Source organism: Rhinolophus hipposideros, assembly GCF_964194185.1.
Source record: "Rhinolophus hipposideros genome assembly, chromosome: 2".
Lineage (NCBI taxonomy): Eukaryota > Metazoa > Chordata > Mammalia > Chiroptera > Rhinolophidae > Rhinolophus > Rhinolophus hipposideros.
The window spans coordinates 37,263,281-37,280,893 of NC_138048.1; the positions used below are offsets into that span (position 1 = coordinate 37,263,281).

Sequence of the window (17,613 nt, forward strand, 5' to 3'; positions counted from 1 at the left end):
AACTGAAAGAAATAGACAAATCTACAAATCTACAAGTTGGTGACTTCAACACCCCACTCTCAGGAATTTATAGAACTACTAAACAAAATCAGCAAGGGTATAGAAGACCTGTATAATACCATCAATCAACAGGATCTGATCAGTATTTATGGAACACTGCACCAGATAACAGCAGAATCCATATACTTTCAAGTACCACAAGAAATACACCAAAATAAACCATATCCTGGGCCATAAAACAAACCTCAACAAATTTAAAAGAATTGAAATGATGCTAATTATATGCTCTCATCACAGTGGAATCAAACTAGAAAACAATAATGGTAAGACAAGAGGAAAATTTCCAAAACCTTGGAAACTACACACCACACTTCCAATTAATCTGTAAGTTCAAAGAGGAGGTGTCAAGGGAAATAACAATACATTGAACTGAATTAACATGAAAATACAATATATCAAAATTTGTGGGGCACAGCTAAAGCAGTTCTGAGAAGAACTAACATATACATTGGAAAAGGAGAAAAGTTTCAAATGAATAATATAAGCTCCCACCTCAAGAACACAGAAAAAGAAAAAATAACCCAAAACAAGCAGAAAGAAATAACAAAGATGAGAAGTAATGAAATTGGTAACAGAGAAACAATAGAGAAAAATCCATGAAACAAGGCTGTTTTTGAAAAGATCAATAAAATTGACAAGCTTCTAGCAAAACTGGCAAAAAAAAAAAAAAGACACAAATACCACTCTCAGGAATAGAAACAGTGATATCTCTACATGCCCTGCAGACATTAGAGAATTATGCTGAGTGAAAAAAAACCTAGTCCCCAAAGCTTATATACTATATGATTCCATTTGTATAACATTCTTGAAATGACAAAATTTCAAAAATGACAAAATGGTAAAAATGGGAAATAGGTTAGTGGTTTCAAGGTTATAAAGTGGAAATGGAAGTAGGAGGGAAGGGAGTGTGGCTATAAAAAGGCAAAATGATGGATCTTGTGGTGATAAAACTGTATAGTATCTTGATCTGTATCACTGTCAACATCCTGGTTGTTATACTGTCATTTTGTAGGATGTTACCATTGGGGGAAGGTGGGTAAAGGGTACATGGGATCTGTCTGTATCATTTTTATACCTGCATGTGAATCTATCTCAAAATGTTTAACTTTTTAAAAAGGACGTACCTGTTAAATGGAGCTATACTTAATAGGGATTTTGTAGGGTAAACAGAGTACTATTGATGGTTGTGATAAGGAAGAACTTCACTGAAGACATAGTACCCTGTATTGAACCTAGGCTAGGTAGGATGAGATGGGAGAACAGACAGAGGTGAGAAAACAGGCAGAGAAAACAGCATGAGCACTGTGTATTCTCATATAACCTTTTAGCCTTTCTTCGTTTAACTCACTTGATCATGTCTGAAGAGTATATTCTTTAATTGTAAAATGTTGACTTCTTTCATCTTAGAATGTAGTGTTTAGTAGGAAGCAAAAGAAAATAAAAACTCAGCTTTTTTCTCCTAATTCAATACCAATCCTTCAGTAAATGTTTGGTAAATATTTGTCAACGATGATTGCAGTTTTAACAGAGAAGATTTATATAAAAGTGACACATTTTGTACATATTACAGTAAGCACTTCATAAATATTAAGAATCTGCTGTCAATAAAATCCATTTAATAACGTTAATAGCCAGCCAGAGTAAGCTTGGGAACTTTAGATCTTTTTAGAAAAGAAAATCTAATCCTACCCTATCATGTTATTTGTGAGAAAAATAGGACTGAGAAATTATGACTACCTGAACATATACAGCTGTTTCATATCCAAGCTGGATGGCAGGAACTGTGCCTACTTTATCCTCTTTCCTTTAAGAATCCAGGTCTTCTGAATTTCTCACCAGCTCTGTCAACTCTGATCACCCCCTCTAAACTGGAGCTGGGTGAAATATTGAAGTAATGTAAGTATACAAAGGAAAGGACAATATCAGTGTTAGAAATCTTACCACTTTTCAACTCTCTTTACATATTCCTGTGTACTACTATAACAAAGCTTGTATTTCTTACTATTTACTTGAGAACACGACTTCTTTTGTATAAAAAGAGACCTGGTTTCTTTCATTGCATTTTCTGTCCAACGGAACACTGATAGTAAGTCTCTACAGCTTCCAAAAGCTCAGGGTATAGGTGAGTGGGTAGTCTCTGTAATCTAGTGAGCAATCCAGCCAACAAGTCATTGTTTTAAGTAAGCCTTTCCATTCCAATCATTTATATTAACCAAAACTCCTATGTATCTCAAGTGTCTGAACATATTAGAAACTTTTTCGTAATAGCTTTTTGTATATTAATTTTTAAGCTAATCACAGGTTATATTTTCTGATTTATACAAAAATTTTAACCCTATCTTTCCATGATTAGGTCATATGAGTGACACCCCAGTTTTAATTTATAGTTTTCATTGTAATTTTTATTTGCACACAGTCTCATTACCTCTATATTTAAAGTCTGATTTTTTTCAGGCCCCAAGTCTTTAATAGTTTGCATGACTTGATACAGTATCTCTTTAAGGAACTTAAAGTTCTCCGTCCGAACATAGGCCTAGAACATTAGAAGCTACCATCTGTTTTCGAGTGGGTAAACTGAAGTACAGAGCTGAAGACGTCTTTCCAAGTCATCAAACTGGGAATAAAAGATAACTCTTCTCTTTGGTTTTCTAATTTACAACTTAGTTAAAACTAAGGGGTTAGAATTGAGTTCTTTCTTTGGGAAATCAGTATATCAGACATCAGGAATAAGATACATTTCAGAATGACTAGGTATTGGAGTCCAGATATTTTCAGCATCAAGTTCTGTGGCCCAAAATGAACACACTTAATCCTTTCTCATCTATAAATAGAGCTGTTCTGACTGTATTAATGACAAATCGTTTCTGACATTTTTATGACTTTCTTTTTTGCTTAGATTACAGCGCCAGAGCCAAGCTAAAGATAATGAAATCAAGAACCTGAAAGAGCAGCTTTCCATGAAAAGGTACAAACAGCTGTTGCTTTGGTTGAGGGCACTATCTCTGAAACTATGCATTCCACTCAGCATATTCTGGCTAGGGTAGCAATAGCATATATCATCCAAACTGGGGCATGTTGAGACTGAAATTGAGCAGTATTAATAATTACACTGGGACAAGTGTAAACTAGAACTGTCCTAGGGAAATGGGAGGTTTGTTCACCTTAGCTCTGGCTCTAGAAGTCTGCTGAGAGAGATTCAATGAGCCAAGTTATGGTCCCACAGCAGACTGCTGTCAGAGACTAGGGTTTCATGAGATCTCATCTCTTTACCCTAACCAACACTACTAGGCCTGTTTTGTTATCATTTTAGATTTGCCTGTAGGAAATTTTTTATAACAGTTTTTTGAGATCTAATTCATATTGCTTAACATTTACTGGGTTAAAGTGTACGATTCATTGGTTTTTAGTATATTCACAGAAGTGTACAGCCATATCTAATTCCAGAACATTTTTCCACTAATCTAATTCCAGTATCTAATTCCAGAACACGTTTTCTCACCTGAGAAAGAAAGCCTGGAACTGTCAGAAAGTACTCCTCATTCTCCCTTCCCTAAGCTTCTGGCAAACGCTGATCTATTTCTTGTCTCTCTGGATTTGCCTATTGTGGACATTTCATTTTAGTAGAATCATACAATGTGTGGCCTCTTGTGATTAACTTCTTTGACATAATGTTTTCAGGTTTCATCCATGTTGTAGCATGTGTCTGTATTCATTCTGTTTTGTGGAGAAATAACATTCCATTGTGTGGATATACCATGTTTTGTTTATCTTTTTATCAGTGTATGGACATTTGGTTTGTTTCCATTTTTGACTATTATGAATAATGCTGTTAGAACATTTGTATATATATTTGTGTGTGGACATATGGTTTCAATTCTCTTGGGTACATATCTAAGAATGCAATTGCTGAGACGTGAAGTAAACTCTATGTTTAACTTGTGAGGAACTACCAAACTGTTTTCCAAGTCACTGCACTATTTTACAATCCTACCAACAATGGATGAAAGTTCCGATTTCTCCACATGCTCACAATACTTATTAAGTTATCTGTCTTTATTTTACTCGTTGTAGTGAATGTGAAGTGGTATATCCTTGTGATTTTCATTTGCTTTTTCTCTAATTTATGTAGAGCATCTTTTCATGTGCTTATTGGCCTGTTTTGTATCTACTTGGAAAAATGTCTATTCACCACCTTGGCCATTTTTTAAATTAGATTGTCTTTTTACTGTCGCGTTTTAATTATTCTTAGTATGTTCTAGTTACAGGTCCCTTATCAGATATTTGCAAATACTTTATCCCATTCTGTGGGTTGTCTTTTCCACTTCTTGATGATATCCTTTGCAGCACAAAAAGTTTTTAATTTAATGAAATCCAGTTATTTATTTTCTTCTCTTGTTCTTGTAGGCAAATTTTGTATCATATTCAATGGCATAATAATTCTTGGTTGAGTTAATATATCTCCTTGAATATTTTATGATTTTTTTCCATCAAAACACTCCAATAGTGTTCACAATATATTGGTTTGCCAAGCTTCTTATCAATGTTTGTCAGGTACTCAGGTATCCAGATGTTTCTAAAAATAAAACATTGAGGACAGCTTCTGTGAAAGTTCCCTATCACAATGTTATATTTCCAATTAATTGTTTCCATTAAAGACATTAATTTGGTTTGTATGCTCTAGAGTTCTGGGGCTCAAGCCAATGTGAGATAAAAATAAAAGAAACCTCACAGGTAGCCATACTGTAATCGTTCATAAATAATGTCCTATTATCATCTCCCTCCCTCTCAAGCTGTAGAATTTTTTTTCATTCTAAGGTTTTGAATGTAAGCCCTGAGATAATCAATAAAATATTTTAATGCAGTGACTTAGCTTTATGACAGGGATAATAAAAACCTTGTAGTTGCCTTTGTTAGAATACAAAAAGGCTGATAGAAACTTCATTTTATGTAAAATTTATTAATAACAATAATAACTAACATTTATTTAGTACTTAATATGTGCCAAACACAAAGTGCTTTATGTATATTATCTGAATTAATTTTTACAACGCTCTCTGAGGTAATACAATTTTCTCCATTTTTACATGTGAGGAAACTGAGGTGCAGAGAAGTTCAGTAACTTGCCCAAAGTTTCACATTTACTAAGTTGTGGAACTCAGATTCCTCCTCAGACAACTTGATTTCAGAGCCAAGTTTTAATCATTACCCCTATGTGACAACTTGAAAATCTCTACATAACAGTAAGCCTTAAGTAATGTCTTCTCTTGCTTTTACATGCTGTATACTTTTCAAGAAATCATTGACTTCATTGAATAGTTTGTATTTTTCTTCTTCCTGAATAAGGTAGAAAAATCTGTCCTTGCTATAATGTTACTGACTCTTTAATGATCATATATTTCAGATCTCAGTGGGAAATGGAGAAGCATAATCTGGAAAGCACAATTAAAACATACTTAACCAAAATGAATGCAGAAACTAGCAGAGCTTTAACAGCTGAGGTAAAGTGAGAGACGAGAGAGAGAGAGAGAGAGAGAGAGAGAGAGAGTTAGTTGAGGAGGGAGGTTTTAACTGTGCAATTGTATACTAAACTATTGGTGAAAGACTGTTTCTTGAATAAAGAGAAATAAGACATCTTAGGGCCAGCCAGGAAAATTCAGCTCCAACCCTTGTACTTATTTGACTCATTGGAATTTTGTACCGGACTACTTCAGTGTTGATGATCTTACGTTGTTTTTCCCTGAATGACGCCAAGAAATTGGTCTGTTTCAGTATGTATAGCAGATGTAGACATCTTGGGGAAATTCTCATGAAGCCAGGTCACTAAGCCAAACTTGGACGAGTTAGACATTTTGAAAGTTTGACAGTTCACTGCTGCCATATCGCCCTTCTTTGCTACTCCCTATGTGGGTTTTCCAAAAGCACGTATACGTAATACACTCCATTGTCAAAAACCAACGTATCCTCTGGACCCAGAAAGTCACCCAGTTATTTCTAAGTTAGCCTAGAAATCCACAGGGTCTCTCAAACAAAATAGGATTGTATATGTGTATGTCATTTTTGTTTATAGATAACTAAACTTGATATACAATAAGATTCAAGTGTTTGGAGACCTCACTGACATTAAAACCATTACAGGCCTTCCCACCTCTAACATAGTAAGTGCTATTCTTTAGAAGAGTACTCAGAAATCTGGAGGTCAACCATCAATAAGTGATATCTGAACCAAAAATCCCTGGAGAGTAAAGTTTTGGAGTGCTAGATTTAATTAAAAAAAAAAAAAAAAAAAAAAAAAAACTCAGATCATCTGAAGACCTCAAGTTTGTATTTTTGTTTTCACTGCTTTTAGTCAGGGAGTTTCTTTTCTACTTCCATTATTAATTTTAAAAACACTTAATGCTTACCAAGAGTATAATAAACTATTTTCAATAATAGTGCAGAAGGGATCCCTGCTGTGGGATTTACATTGAACCAGATGCCCTCCAAGATCCATTTGGACTGTATGGTGCTGTATGGTCTGTTATTCCCTTTATCAGTTAGAAAACAAACAAATAGCAGGGCTTCTTTTGAGTGTCCTTAACTCAATACCCAGGGTCTCTCTAGTATCAATTAAATTAGAATGTCTGGGACCAAGCATCATTTTTTTAAAGTTTCTGAGATGGTTCCAGTATATGTGGCAGTTTGAAAACTAATCTAGAATGTTTACCAACCCAGTAACCATTAAACAAAATAACATTTAGCTTGTTCTCACTCAAATGTTCTTTCATGGAAGGTATTCATGAACTTCTCTAGGCCAGACAAGGGTGGGTTGGGCCAGGTTAGATGACTGTGTCAGAAAGCTTTTATAATGCATTGTGAATGGTCAAGAAGCCCAGGTGTTGTTGGAAGAGATTGAAAAATAGCTTTAAATGTACTCGATGATTGAGAAAAGAATCTGTTCATTTATAAGGATACCTTAAACTTCTTTCTCTTTCTCTTTCAAAAATCTGTAGGTGTATTTCTTACAGTGTCGTCGAGATTTTGGTTTGCTTCATCTAGAGCAGACTGAAAAGGAATGCCTCAGTCAGCTTGCCAGGGTGACTCAGATGGCAGCAAGGTAATCTTTCCCTTTTAATGCATCTTGATCTCAGAGATGTTCGCAAGTGGCTCCAAGGTTGAGCATAATCTGTGATTCTGTGATGTGATTTCCGTATATGACATTAGAGTCTTTCAAGTGAAGAAGCCCTTGTGTTTTAAATCTCAAAAGTCATCTAGTCACTTTAATATTTTTATTATGTTGCTTCTGCTGAAGCATTGAGAAGTCTACTGAATGCAGTAATAGCTGCTGACAGATTTTTTTTCCCCCTTCCTCGACAGTGAAATAGATTTTAAAAAATCTCAGAGACATGTATGAAGACCAGATATTTACAAACCAAGGTGGATTCTAAGTGGAAAATTCTTTTCTAATTGTTTTCTAATACTTGATTTTAAATGCCTTTGGAGTACTTTGGGGGTGGATAGTTTTAACACCTAAAATCATGTTGCAGGTAACTTCCTGCTGTGCTATAAATGAGTGATTTTCAAATATTGGGCAGGTTACATGAGATTCTCCTTAAATTTATAATTTTATGGTGTATTCCTTCAAACTTAAAGAATTAATTAAATTAGAATCTCTGGACCAAGGCATCATTTTTTTTTTTTAATAATTTTCATTGTAATGATAGTGGTTCTTTATTTTTAAAGAATCAGAATCTCTCAGGTTTAGCAAGATTCCCAGGATACACTGATGTGCATTCAGGTTGATGAATCACTATTGTAAGTGATCAGTCTATCTTTGCTTGCCAGAGGGAGAAAACTCTGTAAATTAGAATATTATCAAGCCCCTTTGTGTGAGATTATCTCAGTGATAACTTGCTCTGCTCTTTTAAAGCTATTGTGCTGGGTGGTACTGGGCTGGGAATGTAATAATAGATAGAGCCTTTTAAAAGCCTTTGAAATCTCTCTTGTAGAGAGGACAGACCCTAAACACCTCAAAGCTCTTCCTACCAACGTCATTTGGTGGGTATGTTTGGTAGAGCTGCTGTGTTTGTGCAGTTTATGCACTTCATAGAGGCAACAATCTAATTCTTGTTTCTGATTTGCCCTCCCATTGGAAATATCTTTTTCTAATTTTCAAAAGAGCCTGATAGGCCAGCTGTGACCTTGTGATGTCAGGATTAATGTGAAGGTAGTCCAGAACCCACTTCTGAGACGAGTGGGTGGCATCTTTGTGAAGGGATGGCTAGGGCAATTTCCCGGTTTGTCTTTCTCTGCCTTCCTACTTCTGTGGGAAGGCAGAGAAAGACAAAGGTTTTATATGTCCTAAAAAAAACACCAAGATATAAAAAAAACTTGCTCTTCTGAAGCAGAAGTTACGTTTGCTTTGGAACAAAGAAATCTTATATGTTCCTAGTCCTTGTTTCTATTTTTAATAACAAACCCTCCAATACAACTTTGTGCCCATTTGAGGTAATTGTTGGTGATAGGGGTAATTTTATTGTTTGACATTATTTGCACGTATGCTAGATAACATAATGGTAATTTTTGGAAACCTAAGTGGTATATAAAGAGAAAGAACTTTCTCGTGTCTCTCTGTCTGCACCAGCAACCTAGAATCGCTTCAATTAAAGGCCGCAGTGGACAGTTGGAATGCCATTGTGACAGATGTCAGAAACAAGATTGCGTTCCTCAGAGTAAGTTGTGAAGTAGCTTTAGAATCAATTAATTGAATGTTATATACTTGTCATATAGGTGTAATATACTCAAAGAAAATATTTAGCATTAAAAATAATTGTTAGAGAAATTTAAGGAAGAACATGTTTTTTTCATGTGAGTTATTAAAGTTTATGCCTTTTTTAGGTTTGATATTGATCACTTCCGTGTACTTTGTTGTAAGTAGCATCCTGTACTCATACACGTGGTCTTTTAGGTCCTCATTGCAGTGAACGGTAAACTCAAAAGTTTTGCATCACACCTAATTTCCCTAGAATTCCGAAGCTACCTGCTCCAATCAGAAATAACTGTCTCCCTTGGTTTGACTGTGTGTTTACAGAATTAATAGGCTGATCAAGCAGACTTGTATTAATTTTCAGTCTTAACTTTTTATGTAATTATTCCATAATGCAAAATAATAAATTCTTAATTGTTGGTTTAATAGACTTAGGACTATGCTAAAGGTAAACTAAAGAGCTAAGCCATGGAATATTTATTTTCCATTTGTTTTTAGGATATTTTTATATGTATATGTTAAAGCTGACATATAATGTTTATTTTATGATTTCACAACACAGTCACATGCAGTTGTGAAAAGCTGCCTCAAAACATTTTTTACTTGTCTGGCTTTTTCATTGGTGGTCTTGACTGTTTTCTGGACTCTTTCTTACTCAGTCTTTGGTGATGCTTAGCATTTCTGTTGGGTTTATTCAAAGCTCTGGCCTTGAAGGAGCTGCTCCTTGTTCTGTATCCTTGTTTTCTTTCAAGCACATGTCTTCTATGTGGAAGTTTCTAAGTGTTTTGCTTTTTAACACTTTCTTTTCCAGCTCTTGTGGGTCATTTACAAAATAGGATGGTAAAGCAAAAGGGGGACAAATGCCAAAAAAATGTTAAAAGCATGTTATTAAGGTTCCAGGACTAGAGTCTTACTTTTGGCAGAATCTAAGAGAATAAAACAGAGGTATATATGGAACTAGAGAAAGCTAGAGATGTAACTTTTGAGATAAACAAAATGTAAACATTTAATAAATATTTCCTAAAACTTCCCCTCTACTTTTTACAATGAACGTTTGCAAGTAGTCCGACTCTTACAAATACTTCCCCCCTGTATTTATCAGCCAGTGCTTTATTTATAGCTTCTTGAATCTCTAGAATCTATTCATTTTATATTAGTGGTTCCTGTTTTGGGACTGAAAATTATGGAAACACTAAGGAATTATTACAAGGATCTGTGAATTACGTGTCTCTGTATCTTGTCAATCAATAGATACTTCTAAAAATACAACTATTTACATTCAGGGATATTGTTCTATAGAATTGTTTTTACATCAAAAATTGTTTTTATATTATTTCTTATATAGTTTGGGAATCACTATTCTATGCTGTATTATTCAAAATGGCAGGAAATGTTTTTATATGCTATTTCTTTGAAGTCGATTTTGCTTTAAAATATTGTTTGTCTTTTGCTTCTAGACACAGTACAATGAACAAATTAACAAGGTGAAGCAAGGATTTGCCTTGAGTACCTTGCCTCCAATCCAGCTTCCTCCACCACCACCTAGTCCTGAGATACTGGTGAGAAATACATTTTGAAAAATTGCCATCTTCATCTTGATAAAATAAGGGCTGTAAAACAGTGACTATGTGGTTTGTTTAATGTGTATTCAAAATGGAATAGGCACGTAATATGTATATCATTTGTAATCATGTCCATTCCTGCCATATCATCTCCAGATGATTCTATCCAATGAGGCCACTTACATACCACAGTTTGCTGTGTATAATGCGCACCCACATTTTTGGCTCAAACATTCAGGGGAAAAAATCTTTCGTTTTAATTTTTCAGTTTAAATTTTTATTTGTTTACATTTAGGTATTGGATTTTGTATTATAAAGGAATTTTAGCATTTATTTTTTAACATGTTATGATACAAGAAATTTTATGTAACAAATAATTACAAAACACAAGAACAGATACAAGGTACAAGAAATTTATGTACCGGTAAGAAATTTACGATATTTATGCATCATAGAAGGCCAAGAACTCTTCGTCGTCGTAAGTTCATCATAAATTCAACAAAAACTGATTATCATATTCCAGGGTATTATTTTGCATACGGATATCGTTATTGATTTCTAGAGTTACACTGGTAACTCATAAGCATAAATAAATGAATTAAAAACATTTATGTAGATAAGGAATTAATACTACCCATGTATAATGTGTATCCTTATTTTTGCCTCATAAATTTGGGCAAAAATGTTCACATTATACACAGCAAAATGTGGTGGTTGTATCACTGGATTTTAGTGGTGCATTTGATATCTAAAGAAGTAGTATATTCTTACTCATCCTGTCACTCTTATTTACATCGTGGGAGAAAACTAATGAATACTCAGAATTCCCAACTCCAAGTTACCCCTAGATGACTGAAACCCTTCAGCATAATACCCTAGCAGGCTGAACTTCACCCCTCTTCACTAACTTCACTAATGTTCTACTTTAGATGTTCTTTTCCTTAAATTATATCTTCTATTCTATCTTTAACAGCAAGACAGCTTCCATTTATGCCCCTTTCCTGCTCGTTAGGGATCAATGAGTGTAATCAGACAAACTAATATCTATGCTTTCTTGTTTAAGTTATCCTTTTGGGAAACCTTAAACCAATAAACTCATAAAGCTTTTCAAAATGCCTTTTAGGACAGAACCATTAGGTGATCATTTTTATTATAACAGAGCTGGGGGTAGGAAAAAAAGAAAGGTGTGAAATATTCAGGGGCAGATTACTTTTGACATCAGCACTTCTGCTTGTAGGAGAACATTGAAAATGTTGTTCTACAGATAGATGAATATATCAAAGAACTTAAAATTTCGGTAAATTATATGGAGTTTCACTGTGTTCCCAAAGCAGAATCCAGAGCTAAAAGCATTACATGCCATACACTCTGGGCTTTAGTTCAGAATGTCAGCATTGCCTTTTGTATTTTTGGTCAGTACACTTTTTGCAGGAGTACTGTACTGTGCCCATTATCATTCTTGGCTTGGAACACCATCATACCCAACTACCCTGATAAGGATGGCGTTACATACGTGACAGAGAAATCCCAAAGATTCTCTGTGGTTCTGCAGTAAGTAACACATGTTCTTGGTAGGATTCCTAGAAACCCTGGGCCTTCTTCCCATATTCAGATTACTGTCTATATGTTTTAGTTAAACTCGCCCATGACTAAATATAAAATGGCTCCCAAGACTCAGGAGCTAGATACAGAGTTATTCTTTGGAGTTTTCTGGAACCAGACTGGCATAAGCTGACTGATACCAGTGAGACTATAGCTGACAAACGTAGGCAAAGCTTGACTCCTATTCCTTATTTCTTCAGAGTCTGTTTTAGTTCTCATGTAGCTTATCCAGGTTTGGTCAAGGCAAACACCCACTGGCAGTTAGGCCCTGTGGAATTTATACGCATCCTTCTGCTAACATCTGTGTCTTTTGTGCGTCCTAACAGAGTCAAGCTGTGCCTGGTCAAAGCTGACAGTTGTGTTAGAGTGCAGGCATCAGTGACCACTGAGCATTAGAGGAACAGTCTGAGAGTACAAACGCTAGAAATGTGAATATGTATACTATAAACTGCTGTGTACTATAAACTGAGGTGATATTATACGATGGAAGCACACAAGAGATCTGGGTTCAAGTCCCAACTCTGGAGAACTATGTTGGTCTTTGGAAAAGGAGGTGTTCTGGACTTTGCTTTTTTCATTTATAAATCAGGAAATTGTACTAAATGATATAATTCTAAAGTCTGTCTGTCTGTTAAGAATGGTAACCAGGTTTTAAATATATACTAGTCTAGCCTAAGATGTCTGGAATAATGAGTAGTATTTCCAGTTTAATCAGTATTTTTATGTTTTATTATATTTTGAGTTTTGTACCCTGCCTATCTAATCCTCAAAGTAATGTTCGGTAATAGTTGTCCTCAAAGAGAGCAGGACTGTTAACTCAGTACCCACCATTCATTCATTCTTTAAAAAGTTTGCTTTATGAAAATTTTGAAACATAAAAAGATAAAATAATATAATGAACTTCTGCGTACCCCACGGCCAACTTCAGCATTATGAACATTTTGTCAGTCTTGTTTCCTATCATTCCTTTCTTTCTCCCCACTGGAATATTTTAAAATAAACCCGCCATACCATAAAATACCATCAATGTATACTTCAGTATGTATTTCTAAAAGATGAGGACTCTTATTAGTTGATATAATCACAACCCCATTTTTCTAAGAGAATTAAAAATAATTTTTAATATCTAATATTCAGTTAAAATTTATATTTCCACAGTTGTCTCAAAAATGTCATTTGTTACCTAGCTAAACAATATTTCCAATTTGGTTATAATCACCTTAACTTTAAAAACCCTTATTTTGAAAAACAATCCAAGCAAGGTTTATACTTTTCATTTGGCTGATTGTTCTCCTTTAAGTCTGTAACAGCTACCCAACCCTTTCCCCTTTATTCATGTAATTTATTTGTTAAAAAACTAAGTGACTTATCCTGTTCAGTTTTCCATATTGTTGATTTAACTGATTGCATCCTTCTGATATCATTGTACATGTTGTACTATTTTCTATAAACTGATCATTAGACATAGAGGGTTGATTAGAATCAGGTTCAGTATTTTTGGCAAGAGTTTCTTTTTTATAGATGATGATATATATACACATCAGAAGGCACACAATGTATCTCCTTTAACAATGGTAAGAATGGAATGTCAACCTCATCTATCCATTATGAAGTTCCTCATTAACCTTTCAGCTATTGGTTTTAGGATCATTACTTAAGAGCCATATTGATATTCTTTTTTTTTTAAATTCAACAAATTGTTTAACTGCTTTATGCCTGTGTTAGACCTGTCACATGGTAGATATTCTGCGAATCTGTCGTCTTCTGTAGTCCAGCCAATAAGGTATCCCTACTATTGGTAGATGCTAAGAAAGGGTAGCTTTCCACAGCCCCATGGGAAGTCAGTAACACACACCAGTCACTATAGAAGAATTTATCTTCCAGGCACATCCCATTTTAGTTTCCTAATGCCCTTGGAGCTAAACATAAAGTCAGAATCCCATCAGGTAGTACAAGGTTCCTCCAATGTATAATAGCGAAAGTAATATTATCTATAAACAACTGCGGTTCTTTAGAGGAATTTCTGAGTGTCAGTATTGTTCACCAACATGGATAGTACTCACTGAGGAGCCCCTTTGCATAGTTCGATATTACGTATTTTAGTTGGGAATGAACTTTAAAGGTCACCTAACCCAACCTCTTATTTTATAGATTAGTAACTTGGCATCCAAGGTTAGCCAGCCAGGTGGAGAGAAAGTGGGACTAGAACCTTCTTCTCGTCTCTCTCTCTCTCTCTCTTTCTCTCTCTCTCTCCCTCTCTCTCTCTCTCTCTCTCTCTCTCTCAATGGTCTTTAGTGTATTTCACTGCCCTTTGCTTTTCAAATATTCATATATTTAACTAATTTTATGACAATATTGTTTCCGTTGTGCTTTGGAACTAGATTGTACATCACTCCTTTCCGCAAACATTGCTGTGTGAGTTTACATCATTGCCCATGTACATATACGGTATGTGTACGCATTCTTTGTTTTTAATTTTTACCTTTTCTATTTTAGATGCAGCAGTTCTTGGGAAGACCCCTTATGAAAGACTCTTTCTTTAGACCTGTACTTACTGTTCCTCAGATGCCTGCTGTTTGCCCTGGGGTCATTTCTGCACCCGGCCCACCTAGAGCTCCCCTGGTACAGAGCCCCTCTTGGTGCAATAGATGTTACCTAGTTCTTTGTCACTACAGTGGACTACAGAATGAATGTCTGTCTTCTCTTTGTTCATTTATTTGATAAATGATGATGATGGTGGTGGTGGTGATGATAGCTGCATAATAATTGAATAAATAGTTCCATGTGAGGCACTGTGTTAAGGCCGTTACATATATTATTTAATTATTCATTAACTGATAGTAGCTTAGTTTTTGGATGCAAAGATACATGTATGTTTATAGTAGAGAATCCATACATTACAGTTTGCTTCGGTAACAGGCAACAATGACCTGTAGATTGATATTTGAATAGATAATGTATGGTTAGGCTTGATTGTTGGGTAGGTTGAAAGCAGAGCAGCCAACTCAACAAACTGAATTATGCAACAAAGCTAAAGAAAAAAATTATTTGCGCACACACACATACACACACGTATATATAGTAGGACAGTATTTATCTATAAACAGACAATATAAATAACATCATGTTGGAACATACTACACTATAAAATTATAAATCTTCCTGGATACAAATAGCTAGATAAGCCTTATCCAAACCTGAAGAAGCAATAGAGAAACTTAAAATGAATAGGACTGTCAGTTATAAACTTGATTAAGGTAAACTTTATTTAAAGGAAAATATTTTTCCAGAAGATTATGTTAAATATAATTAATGCAAAGTTCTCTAATCTTGACATTCCCATAAGTACATTTCAGTCAGTTTTTTGTTTTTGTTTTTTTTGGTACGTAAACATTGCTAATAGTCTCCCTTTGAAATATGTAGTCAGATGGATTCTGCTTATATTTGTAGAGGCTGCCTCTCTGCAAATAAATATGTATACAGGCCTTAGTATGTTAACTAAGTACCACATCTTTTTATTTCCATGATTCCACACTATTATTCACATGATTTGCTCCTGCACCATTCTATAAGGAACTATGATAAAATTTTATGGACACATTAAATTACCTCAACCTTCCGATGCCTGGGGAAAAGCTTGGTACTGATGCAATCCCAGGTTTCAGGGCAGCATTCTGTGCTTCTGACTGACCAGGCTTTGTATGAGTTATTCCAATGACCATTAATAGTTACTAGTTTTCATGAGTAATAACCTTACAGTTGAAGATAACTTATAGACCCTTAGGTCCGAGATGCCATGTTTATAATTATCCTAGTAATCAGATTAGCACTCAAAAATATTCATTTATTGATATTAATTAATTAGAATCTTAATGGTTCTAATACGGAACTACCATAAAGCATGGGGAAAACTTTGCTGGTTTCGCTCAGAGGTGTCACTACAACTTCCACACCACCTTTGTAATATTCACAAGATACTAGACAGACGTTTTAGTAGTATTCTCATATTTATTTAGTTGTTTGAAAATTCAACTTGATTATTCTAATTATAAAAGTAATATGTACTAATCATAAAAAGCAAATAATATAAAAATATACAAAATATATATAAAGTATATAAAAAAGAAATATACAAAGCAGAAACCAAAATTACCCTGCAATTGAATCCTAGGAAATAATCACCAGTTACAGATTGTTTTATAACTTACAATCCTTTTTCTGTACATACAACTCAAAAAAATTTTTTTAATATAAAACAAGTCATGTCAGGGTGGCCAGTTAGCTCAGCTGGTAGAGCATGGTGCTAATAACACCAAGGTTGCTGGTTCAGTCCCTGCATGGGCCACTGTGAGCTGTGCCCTCCTTAAAAAAAATAAAATAAAAAGTATTAGTGTCTACTCTTTTGGGTGGCCGGTTAGCTCAGTTGGTTAGAGCGTGTTGCTACTAACACTAAGGTTGCCGGTTCGATCCCTGCATGGGGATCGCGCCCTCCTTAAGAAAAAAATGAGTTGCACCATAATATGCCACAGACTTTTTAAAAATGAAACACGTTTCATGGATATCTCTCATGCTCAGACATATTGATCTATTTTTAAGGACTTGATTAGTATACCATATTTACTCATAACCCTATTAACAAACTTGAGGTTGTTTTCAGGTTTTCACTGTTAGAAAATATAGAAATAAGCACTCTACATGTATTTCTGTACATTTTTGCAATTACTGACACTAGGATGTCCCATTTTTAAAATAAAGGTAATATAAACAATTAGAAACATTGCTGTGATAGTTAAGAAAATCTCTGAAAAGAGAACGTGTATGTCAATCTCTCTCTTTTTCATTCTGCCCACTTGCTGAGGTATGGAAATGGCATATTGGTTGGAACTTAACTGCCTAATAATTGAAGCCGATGTGTTCCTTACAGATGACGGGCGTAGCCTGGACTGTGCCGGCGCCTATGGGGGAGCCTGTGCCTCCCGGTGCAGGCCTGGGAAGCGATCCCCCCATGATGAATTGGGAGAAGATTACTGACAGGCTGAAAACTGCCTTTCCACAACAGACCAGGTACCTTAGTTTATATTTAGTGGTGAGTACAGATCAGACTAGTCCGTAGCCATCATTACAGCAATGCAACATTTCAGAGAAAGAAAACACACACACACACAACACAAGTAGATATTTCTTTTTATCATGGCCTTGGTAAGAAAATGAAATTTTTCAAGGAGGGATAGTGTTCAATATAAATGCTAAACCTCTTCACTGACGTTATTAGTCTTAAGTCATGAGAGAATACCTTTTTAAATTTAGGTTTGCTCATTTTTTCAAAGTGCACGTAGTTGTAACGTATCCAATTTTAATGCCACCAGCTGCAATAATTATCTTAATAACCTATTTCCAAAGTGAATTTTAAGTTGATTGTATGCCATATAAGCCCAAAGAAATGATCAGGTTTTACTTGTCTATCTTCTTAATTTTATTGAGGGTCTTTACAATTTTTTTATTGGGGAACACAGTTAAATGCAAGAAATCATACTTTACTGTGTTTTTCACAGTTTTGACTTTAGTAGAAAGATATTTAATTCTACTCCTCCAGAAATGAAGTTTCTTTTCGTCTTTACTCTTGTATCCAAGGAATAATTCTAGTTA

The 17,613-nt window shown here is 34.9% G+C and overlaps 1 protein-coding gene across 8 annotated transcripts in view; it reads left to right on the forward strand.

Annotated features, from left to right (window-relative positions):
- Nucleotides 1–17,613, forward strand: part of DZIP3 (DAZ interacting zinc finger protein 3) — a 93,675-nt gene that overhangs the window by 67,003 nt on the left and 9,059 nt on the right. For all 8 annotated transcript variants that reach the window (XR_013994614.1, XM_081068382.1, XM_081068386.1 and 5 more), the window contains 7 exons: nt 2,957–3,025; nt 5,462–5,558; nt 7,050–7,153; nt 8,681–8,768; nt 10,261–10,362; nt 14,464–14,589; nt 16,892–17,031. Coding sequence is in view for 7 of the 8 variants with exons in the window: in XM_081068382.1 (XP_080924508.1) it covers nt 2,957–3,025; nt 5,462–5,558; nt 7,050–7,153; nt 8,681–8,768; nt 10,261–10,362; nt 14,464–14,589; nt 16,892–17,031 (726 nt within the window). In the remaining variant the exon portion in view is untranslated. The remainder of the gene's footprint in view (nt 1–2,956; nt 3,026–5,461; nt 5,559–7,049; nt 7,154–8,680; nt 8,769–10,260; nt 10,363–14,463; nt 14,590–16,891; nt 17,032–17,613) is intronic.